We start from the raw sequence: 20,834 nt of genomic DNA, 5'->3' as shown, positions 1-20,834 counted from the left end.
GGCAGCGCTGCGGGCGAGATCGTGGAACCAAGAGGCCACCAAAAGTTTGGGAACCGCTGCTCCGTTGCGTCTCCTAGTAAACGTTGCAAATGTTCTTATAAAAACTACAGAGCTGCAACCAGTTGTCTTTGTAATAAACGGTTTGTTTACAAAATGTGTGGCTTGATTGGGCATTATTGGGGGTGTAAAGGTAAAGGGACCCCTGACCATTAGGTCCAGTCGTGACCAACTCTGTGGTTGCAGCGCTCATCTCGCTTTACTGGCCGAGGGAGCCGGCGTACAGCTTCCGGGTCATGTGGCCAGCATGACTAAGCCGCTTCTGGCGAGCCAGAGCAGCGCACGGAAACGCCGTTTACCTTCCTGCCGGAGTGGTACCTATTTATCTACTCGCACTTTGATGTGCTTTCGAACTGCTAGGTGGGCAGGAGCAGGGACCGAGCAACGGGAGCTCACCCCATCGCGGGGATTCGAACCGCCGACCTTCTGATTGGCAAGTCCTAGGCTCTGTGTTTTAACCCACAGCACCACCCGCATCCCTTATTGGGGGTGTAAAAGGTAAAGGTAAAGGGACCCCTGACCATTAGGTCTAGTCATGGCCGACTCTGGGGTTGTGGCGCTCATCTCGCTTTACTGGCCGAGGGAGCTGGTGTACAGCTTCCGGGTCGTGTGGCCAGCATGACTAAGCCGCTTCTGGCGAACCAGAGCAGCGCACGGAAATGCCATTTACCTTCCTGCCAGAGTGGTACCTATTTATCTACTTGCACTTTGACGTGCTTTCGAACTGCTAGGTTGGCAGGAGCAGGGACCGAGCAACGGAAGCTCACCCTGTTGCAGGGATTCGAACCGCCAACCTTCCGATTGGCAAGTCCTAGGCTCTGTGGTTTAACCCACAGCGCCACCTGTGTCCCTATATAGTTGGTGTAGAAGCAAGCAAAAAAAAAACATGAATAAAAGGAGCTGGTCTTTAAGCATAAAAATTGCTATTAAAATACGTGTCAGATTTACACGTCTGGGGAGGTATGTGTAAACAAACTGTTTTGGGGGTGCATCAAAAACAGTACAGCGAACTGCCTGATATCATTGGCAAGGAGTTCCACAGTGCGGAGTCAGGTGAGCATGAGACGCTTCATCTCAGAGTCATGGATTTGAGCCCCGTTTGGGGCAGAAGATTCCTGCATTGCAGAGGGTTGGACTAGATGATCCTCATGGTCCCTTCAAACTCTATAAGTCTATGATTCTACTCTCTTGTGTTCAGAAGTGAAGGAGCGAGAAGCAGGCGGCAATGTTACTGTGGGTTGTTGCTTTTAATGTTATAGAACTGGAGCTCCTAAGAAGTCGAGGCAAAGTGAATCACCGAGAGCTGGAAATTGCCATTAACGACTACGTGAATTTTCTTGCCTTGCTGTGGGGTAGGAGAGGAGCTATTTTGTCGCAAAGCATCTCTGGCTGTGATGGTTGGACACACCTGTCGGCTGATTCCCCACCCCTAGAACGCCCTCCTCCGTACCAACCTGGTCTCATCAGTCAGAAATGACATGTACTTAGCAAGTGCGTCAGCCGATGACGGAAAGGTATGCGGTGGCTCAGCTCGTCACAGATATGAGTCAATCGAGGTCGCTCACTCTGGCTGTGAACGGCAACGAGGAAAGTGGGCTGGAAGAAACCCAGGAGCCCACACCTAAGCCACTAAGATGGAGCCCAGTGGGTTTATAGCCAAATGTGATCTACTTAGAGTAAAGGTAAAGGGACCCCTGACCATTAGGTCCAGTCGTGGCCGACTCTGGGCTTGCGGCGCTGATCTCGCTTTATTGGCCGAGGGAGCTGGCGTACAGCTTCCGGGTCATGTGGCCAGCATAACTAAGCCGCTTCTGGCAAACTAGAGCAGCGCACTGAAATGCTGTTTACCTTCCCGCCGGAGCGGTACCTATTTATCTACTTGCACTTTGACGTGCTTTCGAACTGCTAGGTTGGCAGGAGCAGGGATTGAGCAACAGGAGCTCACCCCATCGCGGGGATTCAAACCACCGACCTTCTGATCGGCAAGTCCTAGGCTCTGTGGTTTAACCCACACGGTGCTTCCATGTGGTTCTCTGGTTCGCCAGAAGCGGCTTTGTCATGCTGGCCACATGATCCGGAAAAACTGTCTCTGGACAAACGCCGGCTCCCTTGGCCAGTAAAACGAGATGAGCGCGCAACCCCAGAATCGTCCGCAACTGGACATAACGGTCAGGGGTCCCTTTACCTTTACCACACCCTGCAACTCCAGCAACCTTCCAAACCCCCAGTTCACACCACAGGGCAAATGGGGAGGGCAATTATTTTGCTTTGCCAATGGCCCTCAGTGGCCCTGTATTATTTTTTAACGGCCCTATCTTGTCTTTTTGCCTATGCTAGCCCAGGAATTCCTCTGCTGCTTGTATTTCTCCCTTCACATCCTGAATAATCAAAATCCTACCAGTTATTAATTTCTAAGGTTTGGGGCAGGGATAGGCAAACTACCTACCCACAGAGCCTAGGGCAGGGGTCTGCAACCTTTACGACAAAAAGAACCACTTGGACCCGTTTCCGAAGAAAAAAAACTGGGAGCCGCAATAAATATAACTTTTTTGTCACTTTTTTTAATTATTTCTTTGTTTGACCCCTCAGAATTACTCCTCCTCATAGAAATAAACGTTAAATTAACAAGTTACCTTTTTGTGTGTGTGTGTTCTTCACTCCCCTTCAAAACAGTGACCAGCGTACATGCCCCCTTTCAATGCAGTGACCAGCGTACATGCCCCTTACAATGTAGCGGGCGGGCGGGAAGGTGACGTCGGGACGGTGCGTGACTAATGCACGCACCGCCCCCATGCGACGTCACAGCCAGTACAGCGCCCGCCACAGTGGGGAGTGTCGGGGCGCACAGTGTGCCTCCTCCCCTCGCTAGTATCCGCCCAGGAGCCGCGGCAAAGGTGTAAAAGAGCCACATGCGGCTCTGGAGCCACGGGTTGCAGACCCCTGGCCTAGGGCTTGTCGATAAAAAGGTTGGCGGTTCGAATCCCTGTGACAGGGTGAGCTCCTGCTGCTCGGTCCCTGCTCCTGCCCACCTAGCAGTTCGAAAGCACGTCAAAGTGCAAGTAGATAAATAGGTACCGCTCCAGTGGGAAGGTAAACGGCGTTTCCGTGCGCTGCTCTGGTTCGCCAGAAGCGGCTTAGTCCTGCTGGCCACATGACCCGGAAGCTGTACGCCGGCTCCCTCGGCCAGTAAAGTGAAATGAGCGCCGCAACCCCAGAGTCGTCCACAACTGGACCTAATGGTCAGGGGTCCCTTTACCTTTACCTAGGCAAACTAAGGCCCGGGAGCCGGATCCAGGCCAATCACCTTCTAAATTCGGTCCACAGACGGTCCGGGAATCAGCGTGTTTTTTCCATGAGTAGAATGTGTCCTTTTATTTAAAATGCATCTCTGGGTTATTTGTGGGACATAGGAATTCATTCATATTTTTTTTCCAAAATATAGTCCGGTCCCCCACAAGGTCTGAGGGACAGTGGACCGGCCCTCTGCTGAAAAAGTTTGCTGACCCCTAGTTTAGGGGGTGTCTCCCCCCCTCGGAATCTATAACACCGTTAGAGCAGACAAAATTCCTCCTCCATCCTTATCTCTGGGTATACAGTGGAAGTTCTCCTCTTGTTGCTAGGTAACCGCAGCCCACCCAAACGCTTCTGGGATGTGGAGAGATGAGGGCTTATAGCTCCAGAGCGCATGATTTTGAGGCGTGATGGGCCTTCTGGACTCCAGATTCTCAGATGCCATCCATCATTCCCACGATTGTCCTCCAGAGCCCACTTGTATTCGCTCAGCGAGACGCATCCCGTCAAAACATGCTTGACCTTGGACGGGGAAAATATTAACTTATCAGCAGCGAAAAAAATACCTCCCGCTCCTGATGCGTGTGAATATTGCATCCTTGACAGGGACCTGTTCTTGTGGAGTCTATTGTTGGAAAGCAGCCGTCGATCTCTCCGTCTTCCTTCCCCCTCGTCCTCCAGCCTTGGCACAACACATCCCTGGCAGGGCTTCTAAGGCTGAGCACGAAAGGATGAACCAGGATGGATGAGGAGACGACTGTGGGTTTGCTGGCCCTAAGAAGAAGCAGCCTCATCTGGTCCAGTTATCTCAGTATTGCAGGAACTGACTGGCAGGGTTTCTCTTTTTTAAAATTTTAAAATTTAATTTTCAACATATCATTTTCAACAGTAATTAAACGTACTTTCATTTCTTGCACCTTTTTTTTTTACTTCCATCAATCACATCTGAAAATTATCCAATCTATTCACCTAATATACATTTCATACTTCCACTATTGCATTTAACTCTCAAAACTAATTTCTCTCTTGTTTCTCTGCTTTGCAATGTTTCATATATTTCTCCTTACAAAACTTCTTGCAGTCCTACTAGTGTAATTTGTCGATTACAGTGGCTCTGCAAATAGTTCGTATATTTCTTCCAATCTTCTGTGAATCTCTGGTCCCGCAGGTTTCGAATCCTTTCTGTCATTTTGTCCAATTCTGCATGTAACCCGAGGTACCACCGTACTGGATTTTTTTCTGCCACAGACTCTCCCAGCTCACTAAAACCTGTTATAGTGGTACCTCGGGTTACAGACGCTTCAGGTTACAGACTCTGCTAACTCAGAAATAGTGCTTCAGGTTAAGAACTTTGCTTCAGGATGAGAACAGAAATTGTGCTTTGGCGGCGTGGCAGCAGCAGGAGGCCCCATTAGCTAAAGTGGTGCTTCAGGTTAAGAACAGTTTCAAGTTAAGAACAGACCTCCAGAATGAATTAAGTACCGTATTTTTCGCTCTATAAGAAACACCAGACCACAAGACACACCTAGTTTGGAGGAGGAAAACAAGAAAAAAAATATTCTGAATCCCAGAAGCCAGAACAGCAAGAGGGATCACTGCACAGCGAAAGCAGCGATCCCTCTTGCTGTTCTGGCTTCTGGGATAGCTGTGCAGCCTGCATTCGCTCCATAAGACGCAGACACACTTCCCCTTACATTTTAGGAGGGAAAAAGTGAGTCTTATAGAGCAAAAAATACGGTACTTAACCAGAGGTACCACTGTACTTCTTCAGATTCTGACACCTCCTCTTTCCAGTCTTATCCGTCTTCTCCTTTTCTCTACTTTTCTCTACTTATCGTTGTCCTGCCGCCGCCCGCCCAGACTCTGCACCTTCTTCCCCAACCTGTTCCTTCCACCATTCCTCTGCGTCCAACCGTCCCGTGATGCTACATTGCATAAGGTAAAGGTAAAGGTACCCCTGCCCGTACGGGCCAGTCGTATCTGACTCAAGGGTTGTGCGCCCATCTCACTCAAGAGGCCGGGGGCCAGCGCTGTCCGGAGACACTTCCGGGTCACGTGGCCAGCATGACAAAGCTGCATCTGGCGAGCCAGCGCAGCACACGGAACGCTGTTTACCTTCCCGCTAGTAAGCGGTCCCTATTTATCTACTTGCACCCGGGGGTGCTTTCGAACTGCTAGGTTGGCCGGCGCTGGGACCAAGCAACGGGAGCTCACCCTGCCGCGGGGATTCGAACCACCAACCTTTCGATCAGCAAGTCCTAGGCGCTGAGGCTTTAACCCACAGCGCCACCCGCGTCTCACCCGCATTGCATAAGGTAGCTTCCTACATTTCCTAAAACAACTACCGCAGCCTGCCCCAAAGCTGGCGCTCCCAGCTTTGGACTACAACTCCCATCAGCTGTGCTGGCTGAGGATGCTGGGAGTTGTAGTCCCAAATACGCTGCTTCTGTTCTGGGTTGCTGAGAGGCCCCCGTCTCCCAGATGGTGGGTTGAGCTGATGTTTTGCGTTCCGATTGTGATGGCTTGGGATTGGGGCTCGGACTCGGAACCAGAGGAGTCTCAGTCTGCACCGGATCCTTTGCCTCAGGCAGCATCTGAACCAAGTCTGGGGCCTGATCCTGAAGAGTCCCAGTCTGCACAGGTTCCCCTGCAACAAGCACCAGCTGGGCCGAGTCAGGACCCTGAGCCTGCCCGGGCTCCAGATGCGGGGATTCCCTTGTTGCCTCCAGCTGGGCCATCACTCACAGCTGCTCCACTGCTGGTTGGGTCAGGGGAGGCTGAGGCGGCTTCTGGGTCTAGTAACCCACCGACGTCTCCCGAGCTGCAGAGACTGAGGTCTGAGAGAAGGAAAGACCTGAGTACTCGCAGGAGGAGTGCTTGCCTTTGGGTGAGACAGGGAGGTGAGTCGCTAGGAGATCAGGACTGGCCGCTACCCCGACAAAGATAAAAGGCTGTCGGACCCTGCCCCAGGTTGCGGGAGCAACGTTGCTGTACACCAGATCCTGCCTGAGATCCTGTACCTGTCCTTGCCTGGTTTCCTGCCTCGAATCCTGCCTTGGCCCTGTCGGACTGACTCCTCGCGGAACCTTCGGATTCTGGACCGGTCCTGGACAGTGTTTCAAGGGTTACCCCCCAGGCCCAGCACACCGACGGGTGTTCCAACCATCTCTTGCACGTTTCTCAACTCGCTAGCACATCGCCTAGAGATTCAGGTGTCTCACTAAATAAGGAGATTCTGACTAAACACTAGGGAGAACCTTCTGACCCCGAGATCTGCTCAACAGTGGAACGGTCTCCCTTGGGAGGTGATGGACTGTCCTTTATTGGAGGTTTATAAGCACCTGTCAGGGATTCTTTTGTTATTGCAGGGGGTTGGACTGGATGATCTCTGGGGGTCCCTTCCAACTCTACAATTCTATACTTCCCTGTTGAATTGTGGGTGTTGCTTTGGAGCAATCCACCCAACAGCCCTGCCCCACAGCAAGAACTGCCTTGTGGTTGTGGCTGTTTAGTCGTTTAGTCGTGTCCACCTCTTCGTGACCCCCTGGACCAGAGCACGCCAGGCACTCCTGTCTTCCACTGCCTCCCGCAGTTTGGTCAAACTCATGCTGGCAGCTTCGCGAACACCATCCAACCATCTCGTCCTCCGTCGTCCCCTTCTCCTTGTGCCCTCCATCTTTCCCAACATCAGGGTCTTTTCCAGGGAGTCTTCTCTTCTCATGAGGTGGCCAAAGTCTTGGAGCCTCAGCTTCAGGATCTGTCCTCCCAGTGAGCACTCAGGGCTGATTTCCTTCAGAATGGAGAGGTTTGATCTTCTTGCAGTCCATGGGACTCTCAAGAGTCTCCTCCAGCACCAGAATTCAAAAGCATCCATTCTTCGGCGAAGAAGGCTGATCGCCGAAGAATTGATACCTTGTGGTTACAGACATTAAATTCAGAAGAGATTTTTTCATTTCTGGCATTCCATTTTCTTCTTAAAAAAAAACAACAGTTAACATTTCTTCTGATTTTATTTTATTTTGCATAAAGTGCCATGGTCAGCAATCACCACCCCGCCCCTCCCCGCCCCACAGAAATCTCCCCTTCCGGTTTGCTCCCCGCAAATGATACAGGTCAATACAACGTAGAAATCAAACACTTAGGCAAGACTCAGATAGTAAATATCATACAAAGAGATTTCAAATGCCCTCTGGATGAGGGCTGGGTTTGTTTTTCCAAAACTTTAAATATCTTTTGGGTTCCTCATTCAGCACAGGGCAGGCCTGGGATAGGCTAAACAGTCCTGGTTGTGTTTTGCAGTCCAGCCTTCCTTGCAGACTGGAAGCCACTGGCCGGCTAAAGAAGAAGAATTTTTCCTTGCCCGAGAGGGCGAGGGGGCAGATTTTGAGGTCGCGTTTTTGTCCCCCAGGCTCCCCTCAACCCCCATTGAGAAAGTTGCTGAAAAAATCCCACCAGAGGAATCAATAGAGGTTTGAAAGAGCAACCGTTGCCTCGGTATTGAAAATAAACGTTCAGTCCTATTGCATCAGGAAAAGGAACGGTCCTGGTCATCTGGTAATCCAGCACATTTTTTTGCGGGAGGCTCCCCATCCTTTTAAAATTACAAAGCAAACCGTTCCAAAAAAGAGGAAAAGGAACCACAGGGAGAGAAAGAAAGACGGAAATTAAATAGATACATCTCAACATGCACAACGTCCATTTTCCCCACCCCACCCCTTTAGGAAAGCTATTTACATTATTATATCTACATATCAGCATTTCCACCGAAGGGGAACTTGCCATTTTGTTTTTTTAGCAGCAGATGAGTGGGATCAAAAATCTCCCAGAGGCCCAAGAGTTAAAAGAGTCCCTTTGGCGGGGTGTGCGTTTGTAGTCTCCAGGGGTTTACCCGACTGGCTTTTCCTGCTTTTTCGAGGACGGGGTTCTTCCCCCCAGTCCAAATCTGTAGGTTACAACCATAATGGCCCAGGCTGCATCCATTGGCTAGGATGGGGCTAGCTTGGGCTATGCATAGGGCTCCCTGTATTTTTCCCTTAAATAATAATAATAATATCCACATGTCACCATCAAATTATGTGCCAACCAACGAGGAATCCTGCAGCTTGTATCAACGATGCAAATTTGTAGGGGAAAGGACATGGGGCTTCTCTAGATGCAAGTGTGTCTTTCAAACCCATAAGACCTAGAAACTTGGCTTTTGTAAGGGAACCGAGGTTCTTAAGGGGTTTAATTTGGTGCCCTTTTTGATTTCTGTGCTTGTTTGGTCATCAAATACACACACGGGCTTGGCTGTCCAAACAGGTCACTTTCCACCACCCCTGTGAAGGGAATATTTCTTCGAGCAGTTATTCCCAGCTTGGTGCATCTGCCCCAGTTCTAGATCAGGGGTGTCGAGAAGCCGTTATCTGGATGAGCCCCGCAGTTGCAGAACCTGGATATTTTATAAAAAGAAGTCAACAGCCGAACCCCATTATTACAGATATCCTCACGTATAAAAATATATGTGTGCAGGTAGCAGTACGGTTTGTGTGTGCCTCTATAATGTGATGGTTTCTCTCTCTCAATTCTGCTTCTCTCCAGCTACGTAAATATCCTATACAGAAGGACCTGGCATGTGTGTGGCAGGGCTTGGGGGCCAGAGCTCAGGGTTCAAACGCCTGTTTAAAGGGGTCAGATTCAGGTGGCTAGGAAAGATTCCCCTTCTCTTGTGGACCTGCTGTCAATCAGAGCAGGGGTCAAGAACCTGCGGCCGTGCAGGTAGTGTTGGATGCTGAACTCTCAACGGCCCCAGGTGGAGTCTAATAATAATAATAATAATAATAATAATAATAATAATAATAATAATTTATTATTTATACCCCGCCCATCTGGCCGGGCCTCCCCAGCCATTGTGGGTGGCTTCCAAAAAAATATTAAAATACAGTAATGCATCAAACATTAAAAGCTTCCCTAAACAGGGCTGCCTTCAGGTGTCTTCTAAAAGTCTGGTAGTTGTTCTTCTCTTTGACATCTGGCGGGAGGGCGTTCCACAGGGCGGGTGCCACCACCGAGAAGGCCCTCTGCCTGGTTCCCTGTAACTTGGCTTCTCGCAGGGAGGGAACCACCAGAAGGCCCTCGGAGCTGGACCTCAGTGTCTGGGCAGAACGATGGGGGTGGAGACGCTCCTTCAGGTCTACTGGACCGAGGCCGTTTAGGGAGTTCAAGGTCAGCAGCAACACTTTGAATTGTGCTCGGAAACGTACTGGGAGCCAATGTAGGTCTTTCAACACTGGGGTTTGACATCATCTGGGCAACTGGAGGTTCTCCACTGCTGGAGCCAGGACTTTTTTTCAGTCAGAACTCGCCGGAACTCAGTTATAATAATAATAATAATAATTTATTATTTATACCCCACCCATCTGGCTGGGTTTTCCCAGCCACTCTGGGCAGCTTCCAACAAAACACTAAAATACAATATCCCGGCACATCTCAGGTGGACACCACTGTCGTTCTAAGAGAAAGACAGAGGTGTTCATGGCGAGTTCCAGCACCTCTTTTTCTAGAAAAATAAGCACTGCCTGGAGTAGACATTACTAGACTGGCCAGCGGTCTGGCTATGTTTAAGGCAGCTGGGTTTCATTTCTGTAAAGCTCTCATGTCAGCCTTCATCAACTGGGATGTTCCCCCATGGCAGATGTTTACGGACTCCAAATCCCATCGGTGTCATGGTCCTGTTGTGCAGAGCCTGTTGGAGACAAGAGTCTCTGAGATGTGCTCAGCATATGAAGTTGGTAGAGCTTGAGGCCCTTAGTCACAAAACCAAGGGTCCAGATGTAGAACAGAAAGCCTCAAGGTAAGGCCAAGAACCACATCATCCGAGAGCTCTGCTTAAGGAGGCAGAAGCCAGCTGGTTCTCAACAATGCCTTCTCCTCCGCTTCCTTGAAGGCTGATCAGCTACAGGTGAAGTCACTCTGCCTTCTCCCCCTTCAGGCTGCTGTTCAGCAGGCGAAGCTGACTGCTGGCCCCTGACCATCAGCCCATCAGCCACAGATGGGCGTTGGAGTCCTAAACGTCTGGCGGACACCAGGTTGACGAAGGCTGGGTTTGCCCTGCTTGTGGGGCTGTAAATGTGGCAAGTGCAGGAAACGCTGGGTGGGGGTTCTGTAGCTGGGAATCCTGCATTGCAGGCGGGGTTGGGCTGGATGACCTTGTGGGGTCCCTTTCAACTGTACGATTCTGCAACTCCCACCAGCCCCAGCATCAGACCACACAGCTTGATGGGAGCTGTGGTCCAAAACATTTGAATGGCACCAAGTTGGCAAAGGCTGTCTTACATAACGCAGAGATTGGGGGATCACATAGCAACTGGGATTGCAGCCCTCTCGCCGGCGAGGAAATTCTGCAGGCCTTTTGGCTAGCCAAAGCAGAGAGGGCAAATACCGTATTTTTTGCTCTATAAGACTCACTTTTCCCCTCCTAAAAAGTAAGGGGAAATGTGTGTGCGTCTTATGGAGCGAATGCAGGCTGCGCAGCTATCACAGAAGCCAGAACAACAAGAGGGATTGCTGCTTTCATTGCGCAGCAATCCCTCTTGCTGTTCTGGCTTCTGAGATTCAGAATTTTTCCCCCCTTGTTTTCCTCCTCCAAAAACTAGGTGTGTCTTGTGGTCTGGTGCGTCTTATAGAGCGAAAAATACAGTATTTCACGGCCTCGGGCTTCAGGTCCTAGGTACGCCAGCGTTTTGCTGAGATTGACGGGGAAGTTCAGGCGGCACATCGATGTGACCATCACACACACACACACACACCTCTCTATCTTTCTCAACCTCCCCTTTCTCCACAGGTCCTGTTGAATCTAAGAAGTACGACCTGCAGCAAAAAGTTGCAGGGTGACACGTTTTGCTCCGCATTCCTGTCGCCCCATTCCATTCCCCCCAGTGAGAATTTTGCAACCACTGAGCATATATGATCTTCTCTGGGATGTTTTGAGGGCAACCCCCCTCCCCAGATTTCTTTCCTTCTAACTTTTTTTTAAAAAAAAAAATCTCTGGGAAACTTGGGGCTTCTTGAAGCCTGGCGATGACTTTCTATTTGTGTGACGTTAGTTTGGGCTCCATCAAGACCCATCGTTTACAAAAGTTCACCTTGAGCATATCTGTTTCCTCCTGCTATTCAATTCGAACTAAACAAACCCCTGTGTTGCAAAAGAGAACGTCGACAATGTTTAGGCAACACGATGACCATATGCATAAATAATAATAATAATAATAATAATAATAATAATAATAATAATAATAATTTATAGACAATCTTTATAGAATAACAATACAATAACAAGTTCAAAACAAAATCTTAGACACAAAGTCTCTGAAAATCTTTAAATGAAGTGAGGTATCAAACTTTGTACGATGAAAGGTAAGCTGTGGAGTTTTGTGTATTCAGCAAATATAATGTCCGACACTGAACAGAGATTCCGGATATTGACTGCTGTTTCGTAGATCTTCGTCAGCGTGGTGGGAGGATATAGAATTGCTTCATAAACCCATCTTATTTCGAACGAATATATGCGAATGAAAATATCAAACGCTGTGGAGCATTCATCTCTGTTCAGTGTTGGACATTATATATGCTGAATACACAAAGCTCCACAGCTTATCTTTCATCGTACAAAGTTTGGCACCTCGCTTCATTGAAAGGTTTCCAGAGACTTTGTGACTAATATTTCATTTTGAACTTGTTATTGTTTGAAGGAATTCTATAAAGATTGTCTATCACGTATGTATGGAGGGACGCGGGTGGCGCTGTGGGTTAAACCACAGAGCCTAGGGCTTGCCAATCAGAAGGTTGGTGGCGCCGCTACGGGGTGAGCTCCCGTTGCTCAGTCCCTGCTCCTGCCAACCTAGCAGTTCGAAAGCATGTCAAAATGCAAGTAGATAAATAGGTACCACTGTGGCGGGAAGGTAAACAGCATTTCCATGCGCTGCTCTGGTTCGCCAGAAGCGGCTTAGTCATGCTGGACACATGTATGCCAGCTCCCTCGGCCAATAAAGCGAGATGAGCGCCGCAACCCCAGAGTTGTCCACGACTGGACCTAATGGTCAGCGGTTCCTTTACCTTTATTACGTATGTATATGGTCATCGTGTTGCCTAAACGTTGACATTCAATTCGAACTAAACGGATCTGTTCCGACGGCGAGGAGGATCCAGTCTGCCTTCTCGAATTAAAATGCGGGCGACCGTGTTTGGTGCAGAAGCACACGCTTCTGTGGCCTGGGGACAGCAGATAGACCTGATCCGTAGTCCTGGCAGAAGAACAGCTTTACTAGATCAGACCAAAGACCCACCAAACCCAGAACCCTCTTTTCCACAGTGACCAAACTAATGTTTGCAACAAGGGATGAGAATCCAATCCCTCTTGCGTCATTGCTTGCCAAACGGTTAGAGTGTCAGACCGAGACCTGAGAGGGACCAGGGTTCGAATCACCACTCGGTCCTGAAGCTCACTGGCTAGTCAGTCCCTGCCTCTTAGCCCATACTACCTCGCAAGGTTGTTGTGAGTCCAGATTCAGCTGGGGAGGACAGGATATAAATTATTATTATTATTATTATTATTATTATTATTATTATTAAATGAGGAGAGGGAGAGAACCACCTTGAGCTCCCTGGAGAAAAAGGTGGGGTATAGTTCAATGAAATAAATAACTTGTTTTCCAGCAACTGGGATCCCCATCACTTGAGACCAAAGGTAGCCACCATTTTGTCCCACAAATTGTTTCTAGACTCCTTTTAGATCGGGTGGCAGATTTTCCACCCCGGGCGACGCCAAAATTTGGCACCCAGCGCAGGCGAATGGTTTATGCCCCCCCAGTCCTAAATGGAGGTGTCGGCCAACACATTTCTCAGATGACCAATCGGAAGGGTCCGTGCTGCCTGCCAATCACAGGGCCTGATGTTGCTCCCATCCCCTGGTCTCCATCCTCCCCTATATCGAATTGTGCTATTTAAAGAATAGCATCTGATTGCTTCCTGCCTCCCTTCGGTGACCTGCAAAAAAGGAAAATTCTGGGGGAATTTACTGAAGGTTTCTATAGACAAGCAAGAGACCTTTTAGCATAAGACTAGGACTTCATACCACGAAAAAGAAAGGTTTTGTTCCTTAATAAAGGAGCCCTTTCATCGGGTGAAGGAGTTAAAGGCTTTTTTCTTTTCTTTTCTTAAAGAAAACTCTAGATTCTGTCTCGAAACACACACACAACCTCTCTCTGCTGGTGGTTCAGCTGCAACCTGCAAATTTTGCCAGTTGCCATGGAAATCAACAAGAGATAATGTTATATATATGTACACAGGGTTTTTTTTAAAAAGGGGGGGGAGGAAGAGGTCAAATTTTCTTTTCTCTCAAAATGCAGGCTAGTCGTGTGTCTGTGTATGAGAACTTTGGTTTGTGTTTTATTTTATATTGTGTTTTTATGTTGCGAGTCGCCCTGAGATCTGCGGATGAAGGACAGTATACAAATTTTAATAATAATAATAATAATAATAATAATAATAATAATAATAATAAGGCATGCAGACTCCCTGTCTGAGGCCCTGCCGGACCGTGAGGACAATATTGGGCTCCCTCAGCCTCCGCCAACCTGGTGCCCTCCAGATCTTCGGCAGCTGCAAAACATCTGGGGGCGCCAAGTTGGCAAAGGCTGGGCCTGACTCGGCTGGATGGACCAGTTGCCTGACTCCTTGCAAGGCGGCTTCCTCTGTCCAACTACAATTCCCAGGGTTCCTTGGGGCAGGAGCTATGGGTGACCAGGTGCCACACACAAATTGGGTTCCTGGGTCTTTATTCAGGCAGCAGATGGGAACATCTGGGCCTGTCTGCTTCTTCCCATCCCGGTTGCCATGATGCTGTTGCTACGCGGGAAGAGAAGCTGACAAAAAGGCTGGTCACCTGACCAGGGGCTGGGAGACTGGCAGGCCAACCAGCCAATCCAGGCCATTCTTGCCACCGGGGCACCCGACTGCCATGTCTCCTTATAAGGGGGCTCTGAGGAGAGCCAGGGTGGCCTAGTGGTTAGAGCGTTGGCCCAGGACCTGGAGAGACGCAGGTTCGAATCTGCACTTGAACACGAAGCTGGGTGACGCTCGCCTACTTTACAGGGTTGTTGTGGCGATGAATTGGGGAGGGGGTGAAGAGCCATGTATGCCCCCTTGATATCTTTGGAGGAAAAGGTATAAACCTCATACATATCTCAATGTTTGCCGCTTCCCGAAATGGCAGTTTGGGAGGGGGGCAAGCCTCCATCTTGGAGCCCGAAGGCACAGATTGGGAATGGGGGAGAATATAATAATTTAATAATTAATAATAATTTGTTATTTATACCCCGCCCATCTGGCTGGGCTTCCCCAGCCACTCTGGGCGGCTTCCCACAAAATATTAAAATACCATAATACATCAGACATTAAAAGCTTCCCTAAACAGGGCTGCCTTCAGATGTCTTCTAAAAGTTTGGTAGAATAATAATATGAGGGGTCCACTTGCAAACTGGGGAGCAACTGAGGTTGAGCGAGAGAAAAGGCAGACCATTTTCCGCCATGTTAGCTTCCCTTTTGTCTTTTGGGTTGGAGAAGGCCAGGCTGGTTAATACTGGCTGTAAATAATACCTTTGGGGTGTAAGTTCTGTTCCTGATCTCCACATCAACATGCCATGAAGGTCAGACAACAGACAGCGTGAACTGGCCAACGCCACTGTGATTTCCTTCCAACTATATCTTATGCCAGCCTTTGCCAAACGGGCTGCTTTGAACCACAACTCCCATGATGCTCTGCTCACCTGCTTGGCAATTTCCGTAAGGATACCATCAGGGCAAACCCAAACATAGCCTGTTGTCAAATTTCTCAAACGACAGGCAAATAACAAAGGGAATCTGCCCTGCTGATTTCTTCCACTTATCCATCAGGCTAACTATCTGCATCCCAGCTAGTTGTTACAAAAACTGGTTGCCTGAGTTAGCTTTTTTTTTTATTCCTCCTCCCTCCTCCTCCTCCAACTCTTTTTCCTTTTGTGCTGTGTCTGTCAGACTATAATCTTGCAGGCAGGACTGGGCTTTTTAAAATCTCCCTGTAAACATCGTCCTCTCCCTAGGGAACGGCAGCCCTGTGATGGCCAGCAGGGAATATCCAGCAGCTTAGAAAACTACCATAAGTTTTCCAGGAGTCGTTTGGGGAAGAAGCAACCGCTAAACGGGTTCGAAACTGGTGTGGCCTTGTATGCAGACCCGGGGAATCTACACTTCCATGCGGAAAGAGCAGGAAATGTCCAAGCTATTGTCAGAGGCAGATATAGGGCAGAGAGAGCAACTGGTTTCACAGCACAGCAAGTATGACATAGTGAATTGAGCAGAAGGGAAGGTGAGAGGTTTGGGTGGGTACCAATTTTTGGACTTGCATAAAGCATCGCTAAAATTTGAAAGACCGAAGTCGTCCCCCCGCAAATGTACAACCCAACAAAGGCACATTGACCCTCAGCGCATTGCAAAGGATCTTGGAATGCCTTTCCGGGGTCTCACACTGCTTCTCTGGTGTCCCCGATAATACTGCGGCCTGCAAGCGATTGTTTTGGTCATCTGTGTGGTCATCCCAGCTGTGACAACACATCCTAAGGTAAAGGTAAAGGGACCCCTGACCATTAGGTCCAGTCGTGGCCGACTCTGGGGTTGCGGCGCTCATCTCGCTTTATTAGCCGAGGGAGCCGGCGTACAGCTTCCGGGTCATGTGGCCAGCAGGACTAAGCCACTTCTGGAGAACCAGAGCAGTGCACGGAAACGCCGTTTACCTTCCCGCCGGAGCGGTACCTATTTATCTACTTGCACTGGTGTGCTTTTGAACTGCTAGGTTGGCAAGAGCAGTGACCGAGCAACGGGAGCTCACCCTGTCGCGGGGATTCGAACCGCCGACCTTCTGGTCGGCAAGTCCTAGGCTCTGTGGTTTAACCCACAGCGCCACCCGCATCCCATACAACACATCCTAGAAGGCTTTAAAAGAGGGCTGGACCAAATCCCAGGTGGAGGAGAGGGCTATCTACGGCTACTAGACTCAGCCCCCAGAGGCAGCCATGATTCTGAATACCAGGTGCTAGAAACCGTAGGAAGGGAGATCGCTCCTGTGTTCGAATCCTGCTCCCATGCTTCTCACAGGCATCTGGGAGAACAGGATGCTGGACTAAATACGCCATTGGTCTGATCCAGCAAGCTCTCCTTGGGTACTCACCCTACTTTGCAAATAATTCTGCCCTTAATTAAGGGCCCCCTGCATAAACTGCCAGCACAAGGGACTCCACCCCTGTGAGGGTTAGGGGGCCGTGACCCTTGCTGTGGTCGCAATCCAGATTCAGGGCCTGGAGTTTGTAGTTTACAGGGCAAAGGGGAGGTCACATGGAAACATGAGAGGCCTCCTTTTTTGGCAATGCAAAGTGCAGCACAGGGAGCTCAGTTCTGGAACTGCAGTGGGTCCTGTTCCCCTTGTGTCGGAGACCCTGATCCTGATCAGACCCTATTGGCTGTCTTCGGGGTGGGGGAGGGGGAGACAGTGACCCTGAACTTAAGAAGCAGATTGATGCAGATCAGGTGATGTGCAATGTGGCCCTTACTCAGAATTCATTGTGTGGCTCCTCAATTTCCCCACCTCTTTCCTCCCTCTGCCTCCCACCGCAGAACTAAACCCCAAAGAGTAAGCAAAGCCCAAGGGTCAGGCCTGCGTCTTCCACTCCTGCCTCGAAGGAACCCTTTCCCCATCCTTTTGCACAAGCAACACACCCGATTCGACTCCAGGAGGGCAATGAGGACGGGAGAATTCTAGCAGCGGTTGCAAACGGACTTGGTGCTGAGGGCAGAGCTGAGCGAGGGCAGCAAGACCCCCAGAAAAAGGGGTCTGGAAATGCAGAGGGAGGAGCTAGCCTCATTTAAAAAATAAAAATAAATGAAGTACAAATGCTGGCACCTCCACACTTAATTAGTGCCCAAGGCGGACGGGCAGATCTGCAGAATCGCTTCTCCCTGTGTGTTCGCCTCTTAGACCCAACCCAATTTTCAAAAATTATTTTCCTGCTCCCCAGATCTTTCTGCTCACCCCCCCCCCCGCCAAAGCTTTTTGGGAAGTTCCAAAAAAAAAAATATAAATCAGAATAAATGGCACCAAGGGGTTTAGGAAACCCCTTCTGACCTTTTCAAAAAACAGTGGCAGAGGTCCAGATACCTTTGTGGGTTCCTCCCTCGTTGCTTTATATTAAAAAAAAAAAAAAGCTCTGACAGACAGACGGATAGATTTCTGAGCATTCCACCTCCACCCACCTCGTCCAACACCTTCCTTGAGCCCGTCTGACTCACTGCAGCAAGCAGAGAAAGCAGTTGTCTGTTTTGGCAAAGGCCTGGCCTCAGAAGGAGGCCTCCGGGACACCAAGCATCCATTGCCCTCCAGGGACCAGGAAGGAACAGGTGAATCTGGCCAGGTCCCTGGTCCTCGCCAGGAGAACCAGTCACCGGTCCAGGATGCGAGCAAAGTCTTCCCTCTTGGCGTTGCCCTCGTTCTTGAGGTCGGCGAAGACCTGGGTGAAGTAGTGTGGGTCGGCGTTGATCCGAAGCATCTTGGCGCTCATGGCATTGATGATGCGCAGGCAGCGGTTCCAGAAGACATCTTTGGAAGCCTCCACCAGGAAGGGCTTCAGCGGGTAGGAGATCTCGTTGCCCATGTAGGAGTAGGACAGGTAGAGGCAAGTGAGTAGGGCAGCCTGCAGCTCGTGTTCGCTGGCTACCGCGTCCCCGTCGATCATCTCGCGGCACAGCAGGTAGACGAAGACCACGTTGGCCGGGGTGACAAAGGCCTGGTCTTGCCAACCCTGCAACAGCAGGGAGCGGTCCACGCTGCGGAGCCACAGGATGGGCTCGGTGGGCGACAGGTGCTTCAGGCGGAAGCAGCGGCGGCACAGGAACTCGCCCAGGCACTTCAGCAACTCGCTGGTGGACGCCTGGACAATCACCCGCCGGGGGGACGACGCGGTGCCTCCGCCGACCACGCCGGGCTTGAGCGTGCCGGAGGAGCGCTTGGAGCTGAGGGGTGCCAGCGGTGGCTCGGCCCCGTCGAAGCTGGCGAGGTTGGCGCAGGAGAGGGACTTTTTGACGTTCTCGTGGTTCAGCTGGGCCACATCCTTGGCGTGGCCATAGTTGCCGTTGTTCTTCGAGGGGCCCTTGCTGCCGCCCCCGCCGCCCCGCGACCCCTTTTTCTTGGTCGAGGCCACTAGCCGCTTCCAGGTCAAGGCCGGGATGAACATGGAGTGTCTCTTGAGCCCCTTCTCGGCCTTCTGCCCACCGCCGCCGCTGCCCTTGGCGCCCGCCAGGCCGGGGTAGTGCGCCAGCGAGCTGGAGGAGCCGTCGTCGTAAAGGCTGGTTTTCCGCAGGCCCGGAGAGAGGGACAGCACCGTCCCCATGGCGTCAGAGGGAAGGGAAGGGGAAAGAGGGGGCGCTGGGACGGAGCGGGCGAGCGAGGGGCAGAGTCAAAGTACCCCAGGCCCACTACAAGCGACCACCAGCAGGAGCCCAGGCCTCATGGCCTGATTCTGCCTCGGTGGGGGTGTTCTCGCCTGGACTGGGCCTCTGGAAGCAAAGTCACCTCCTGCCTTGCCAAGGGATGGACTGCCAGACCAACGTGGCCCAACACACCTAGCTGGGGTGGGGGGTGGGGAGACTTATCGGTGTTGCACCAGCGTCGTGGCCTCAGTGCCTGTGGCGCTTCTCATCCTGCAACTGCTGCTCCAGTCCACCCATTTGCAAACTTGCAAGCTCGGCTTTCAGTGCGCACCTTTGCTGCGTCCTGGGAATAATTCCGGGTTTTGCAACTCAGTTTCCAGCCGCTGCAAAAAGCGCCGGCGCTCCTTTGACGGCCAGGCGGATTGCAAAGCTTGCAGGTGTGTGTGTGAAGGGGGGGGTGCCTCCTGCCCCCCCCAGATGGGGGAAATCCTTGCTGGTCAAAGCTGCTGGTTGGAGACAGGGCGCGCGCAGACGTCGCCAAGCGTTGCTGCGGAAAGGTGCTGTTGCAAAACCCCAGCTGCAACTGGGGAACCCGGTGGGAATCGATTCCCTTCCCCCCACCCCCACTGACCTCTTTTTAAAAAAAACCTAGATCCTCTCCGATCGGTCCCCAGACGGACTCCTCCCGCCGCCGCCGGGGGGCGCCATGCCGTTTTCCTTCTCGTTAGTCCCTGGAAGAAGGCGCTTGTGCTGCACCCCTGGGGCTGCGTGTGGGGGGCTGCTGGCTCCCCGTTTTTCCTCCCTCGTCTTCCTTGCAAACGGCGGATGGGGCCCCCGGGGCGGTCAGATCCTGCGCTCTCCCGACCACCACCACGACGCTGCTGCTGTTGCTGCTGCCGCAATCGCGCCCGGCCGCCCCTTCTCCGGTGCCATCCAAGAGGAGCGATGGGGCTCTTGCGGGGCGGAGAGGAAAATCCGGATTTCCCCCAGGAGAGCTGCTGGTGGTGGTGGGGGGGTTTAAGGGGGGGGTGGGGAAGCGTGCAGATGCGCAGAGCCTCCGCCGCAGGAAGGATGCTGAGAGCCAAACGCCGGCTCGAAAGGAGAGCGAGCTGTGCAACCCGGGATCCTCTTCCAGCAGTGCGGATGGTCCGTGTTATTTTGGGGATGCGGGGCTGCGGAGCCTGGATGCGACCGATCTCCCTCCGGGGCTCCTCGCCGGCGGCTGCCTTTGGACCCGCCGCCTGTCTGGCGGCGTCGGATGGGGATGAAGCAATGAGATGCAAAAGGGGGGGGGGAGAGGAGGGAGGGAAAAGGAGGAGGAGGAGGAGGGAGGATGGTCCAAGGATGCTGAGCGCCCAGGATGCCAAAGGCGCAGGCAAAGAGGATGGAGGGAGCCTCGTCTCTCGGGCTCCCCCCGCTGGCCCACCGCGTGAATTGCAAGGGAGCAGCCCGGAATGCCGAGTCACAGCGCCGGCCCGTCCCTCTTAGAATGACAGGGGCACCCAAGGGTCATCTAGCCCAACCCGCTGCAATGCAGGAATCTCAACTGAATGATAATGGAATTATAGAGTTGGAAGGGACCCTTAAGGGTCATCTAGCCCAACCCCTTGCAATGCAGGGATCTCAACGCAAGCATCCATGCTGTATGGCTGCTTAATAATAATAATAATAATAATACTTTATTATTTGTACCCTGCCCATCTGGCTGGGTTTCCCCAGCCACTCTGGGTGGCTTCCAACAGAGTGTAAAAATACATCAAAATGTCACACATTAAAAACTTCCCTGAACAGGGATGCCTTCAGATGTCTTCTAAATGTCAGGTAGTTGTTTATGTCTTTGACATCTGGTGGGAGGGCGTTCCACAGGGTGGGTGCCACCACCGAGAAGGCTCTCTGCCTGGTTCCCTGTAACCTCACTTCTCGCAATCAGGGAACTGCCAGAAGGCCCTCGGAGCTGGACCTCAGTGTCCGGGCAGAACGATGGAGGTGGAGAC

At 51.3% G+C, this 20,834-nt stretch overlaps 1 protein-coding gene across 1 annotated transcript; it reads right to left on the bottom strand.

Annotated features, from left to right (window-relative positions):
- Nucleotides 1–17,161: 17,161 nt before the first annotated feature.
- On the bottom strand, nt 17,162–18,800 carry LOC128423872 (cyclin-dependent kinase 5 activator 1-like). Its single transcript, XM_053409431.1, has one exon. It carries the CDS (start codon nt 18,798–18,800, stop codon nt 17,853–17,855), a length of 948 nt encoding a protein of 315 aa, XP_053265406.1. The 3' UTR covers nt 17,162–17,852.
- Nucleotides 18,801–20,834: the final 2,034 nt, after the last annotated feature.

The sequence above is a fragment of the Podarcis raffonei genome, chromosome 12 (assembly GCF_027172205.1).
Source record: "Podarcis raffonei isolate rPodRaf1 chromosome 12, rPodRaf1.pri, whole genome shotgun sequence".
Lineage (NCBI taxonomy): Eukaryota > Metazoa > Chordata > Lepidosauria > Squamata > Lacertidae > Podarcis > Podarcis raffonei.
This window is presented reverse-complemented; position numbering and strand designations above follow the sequence as displayed.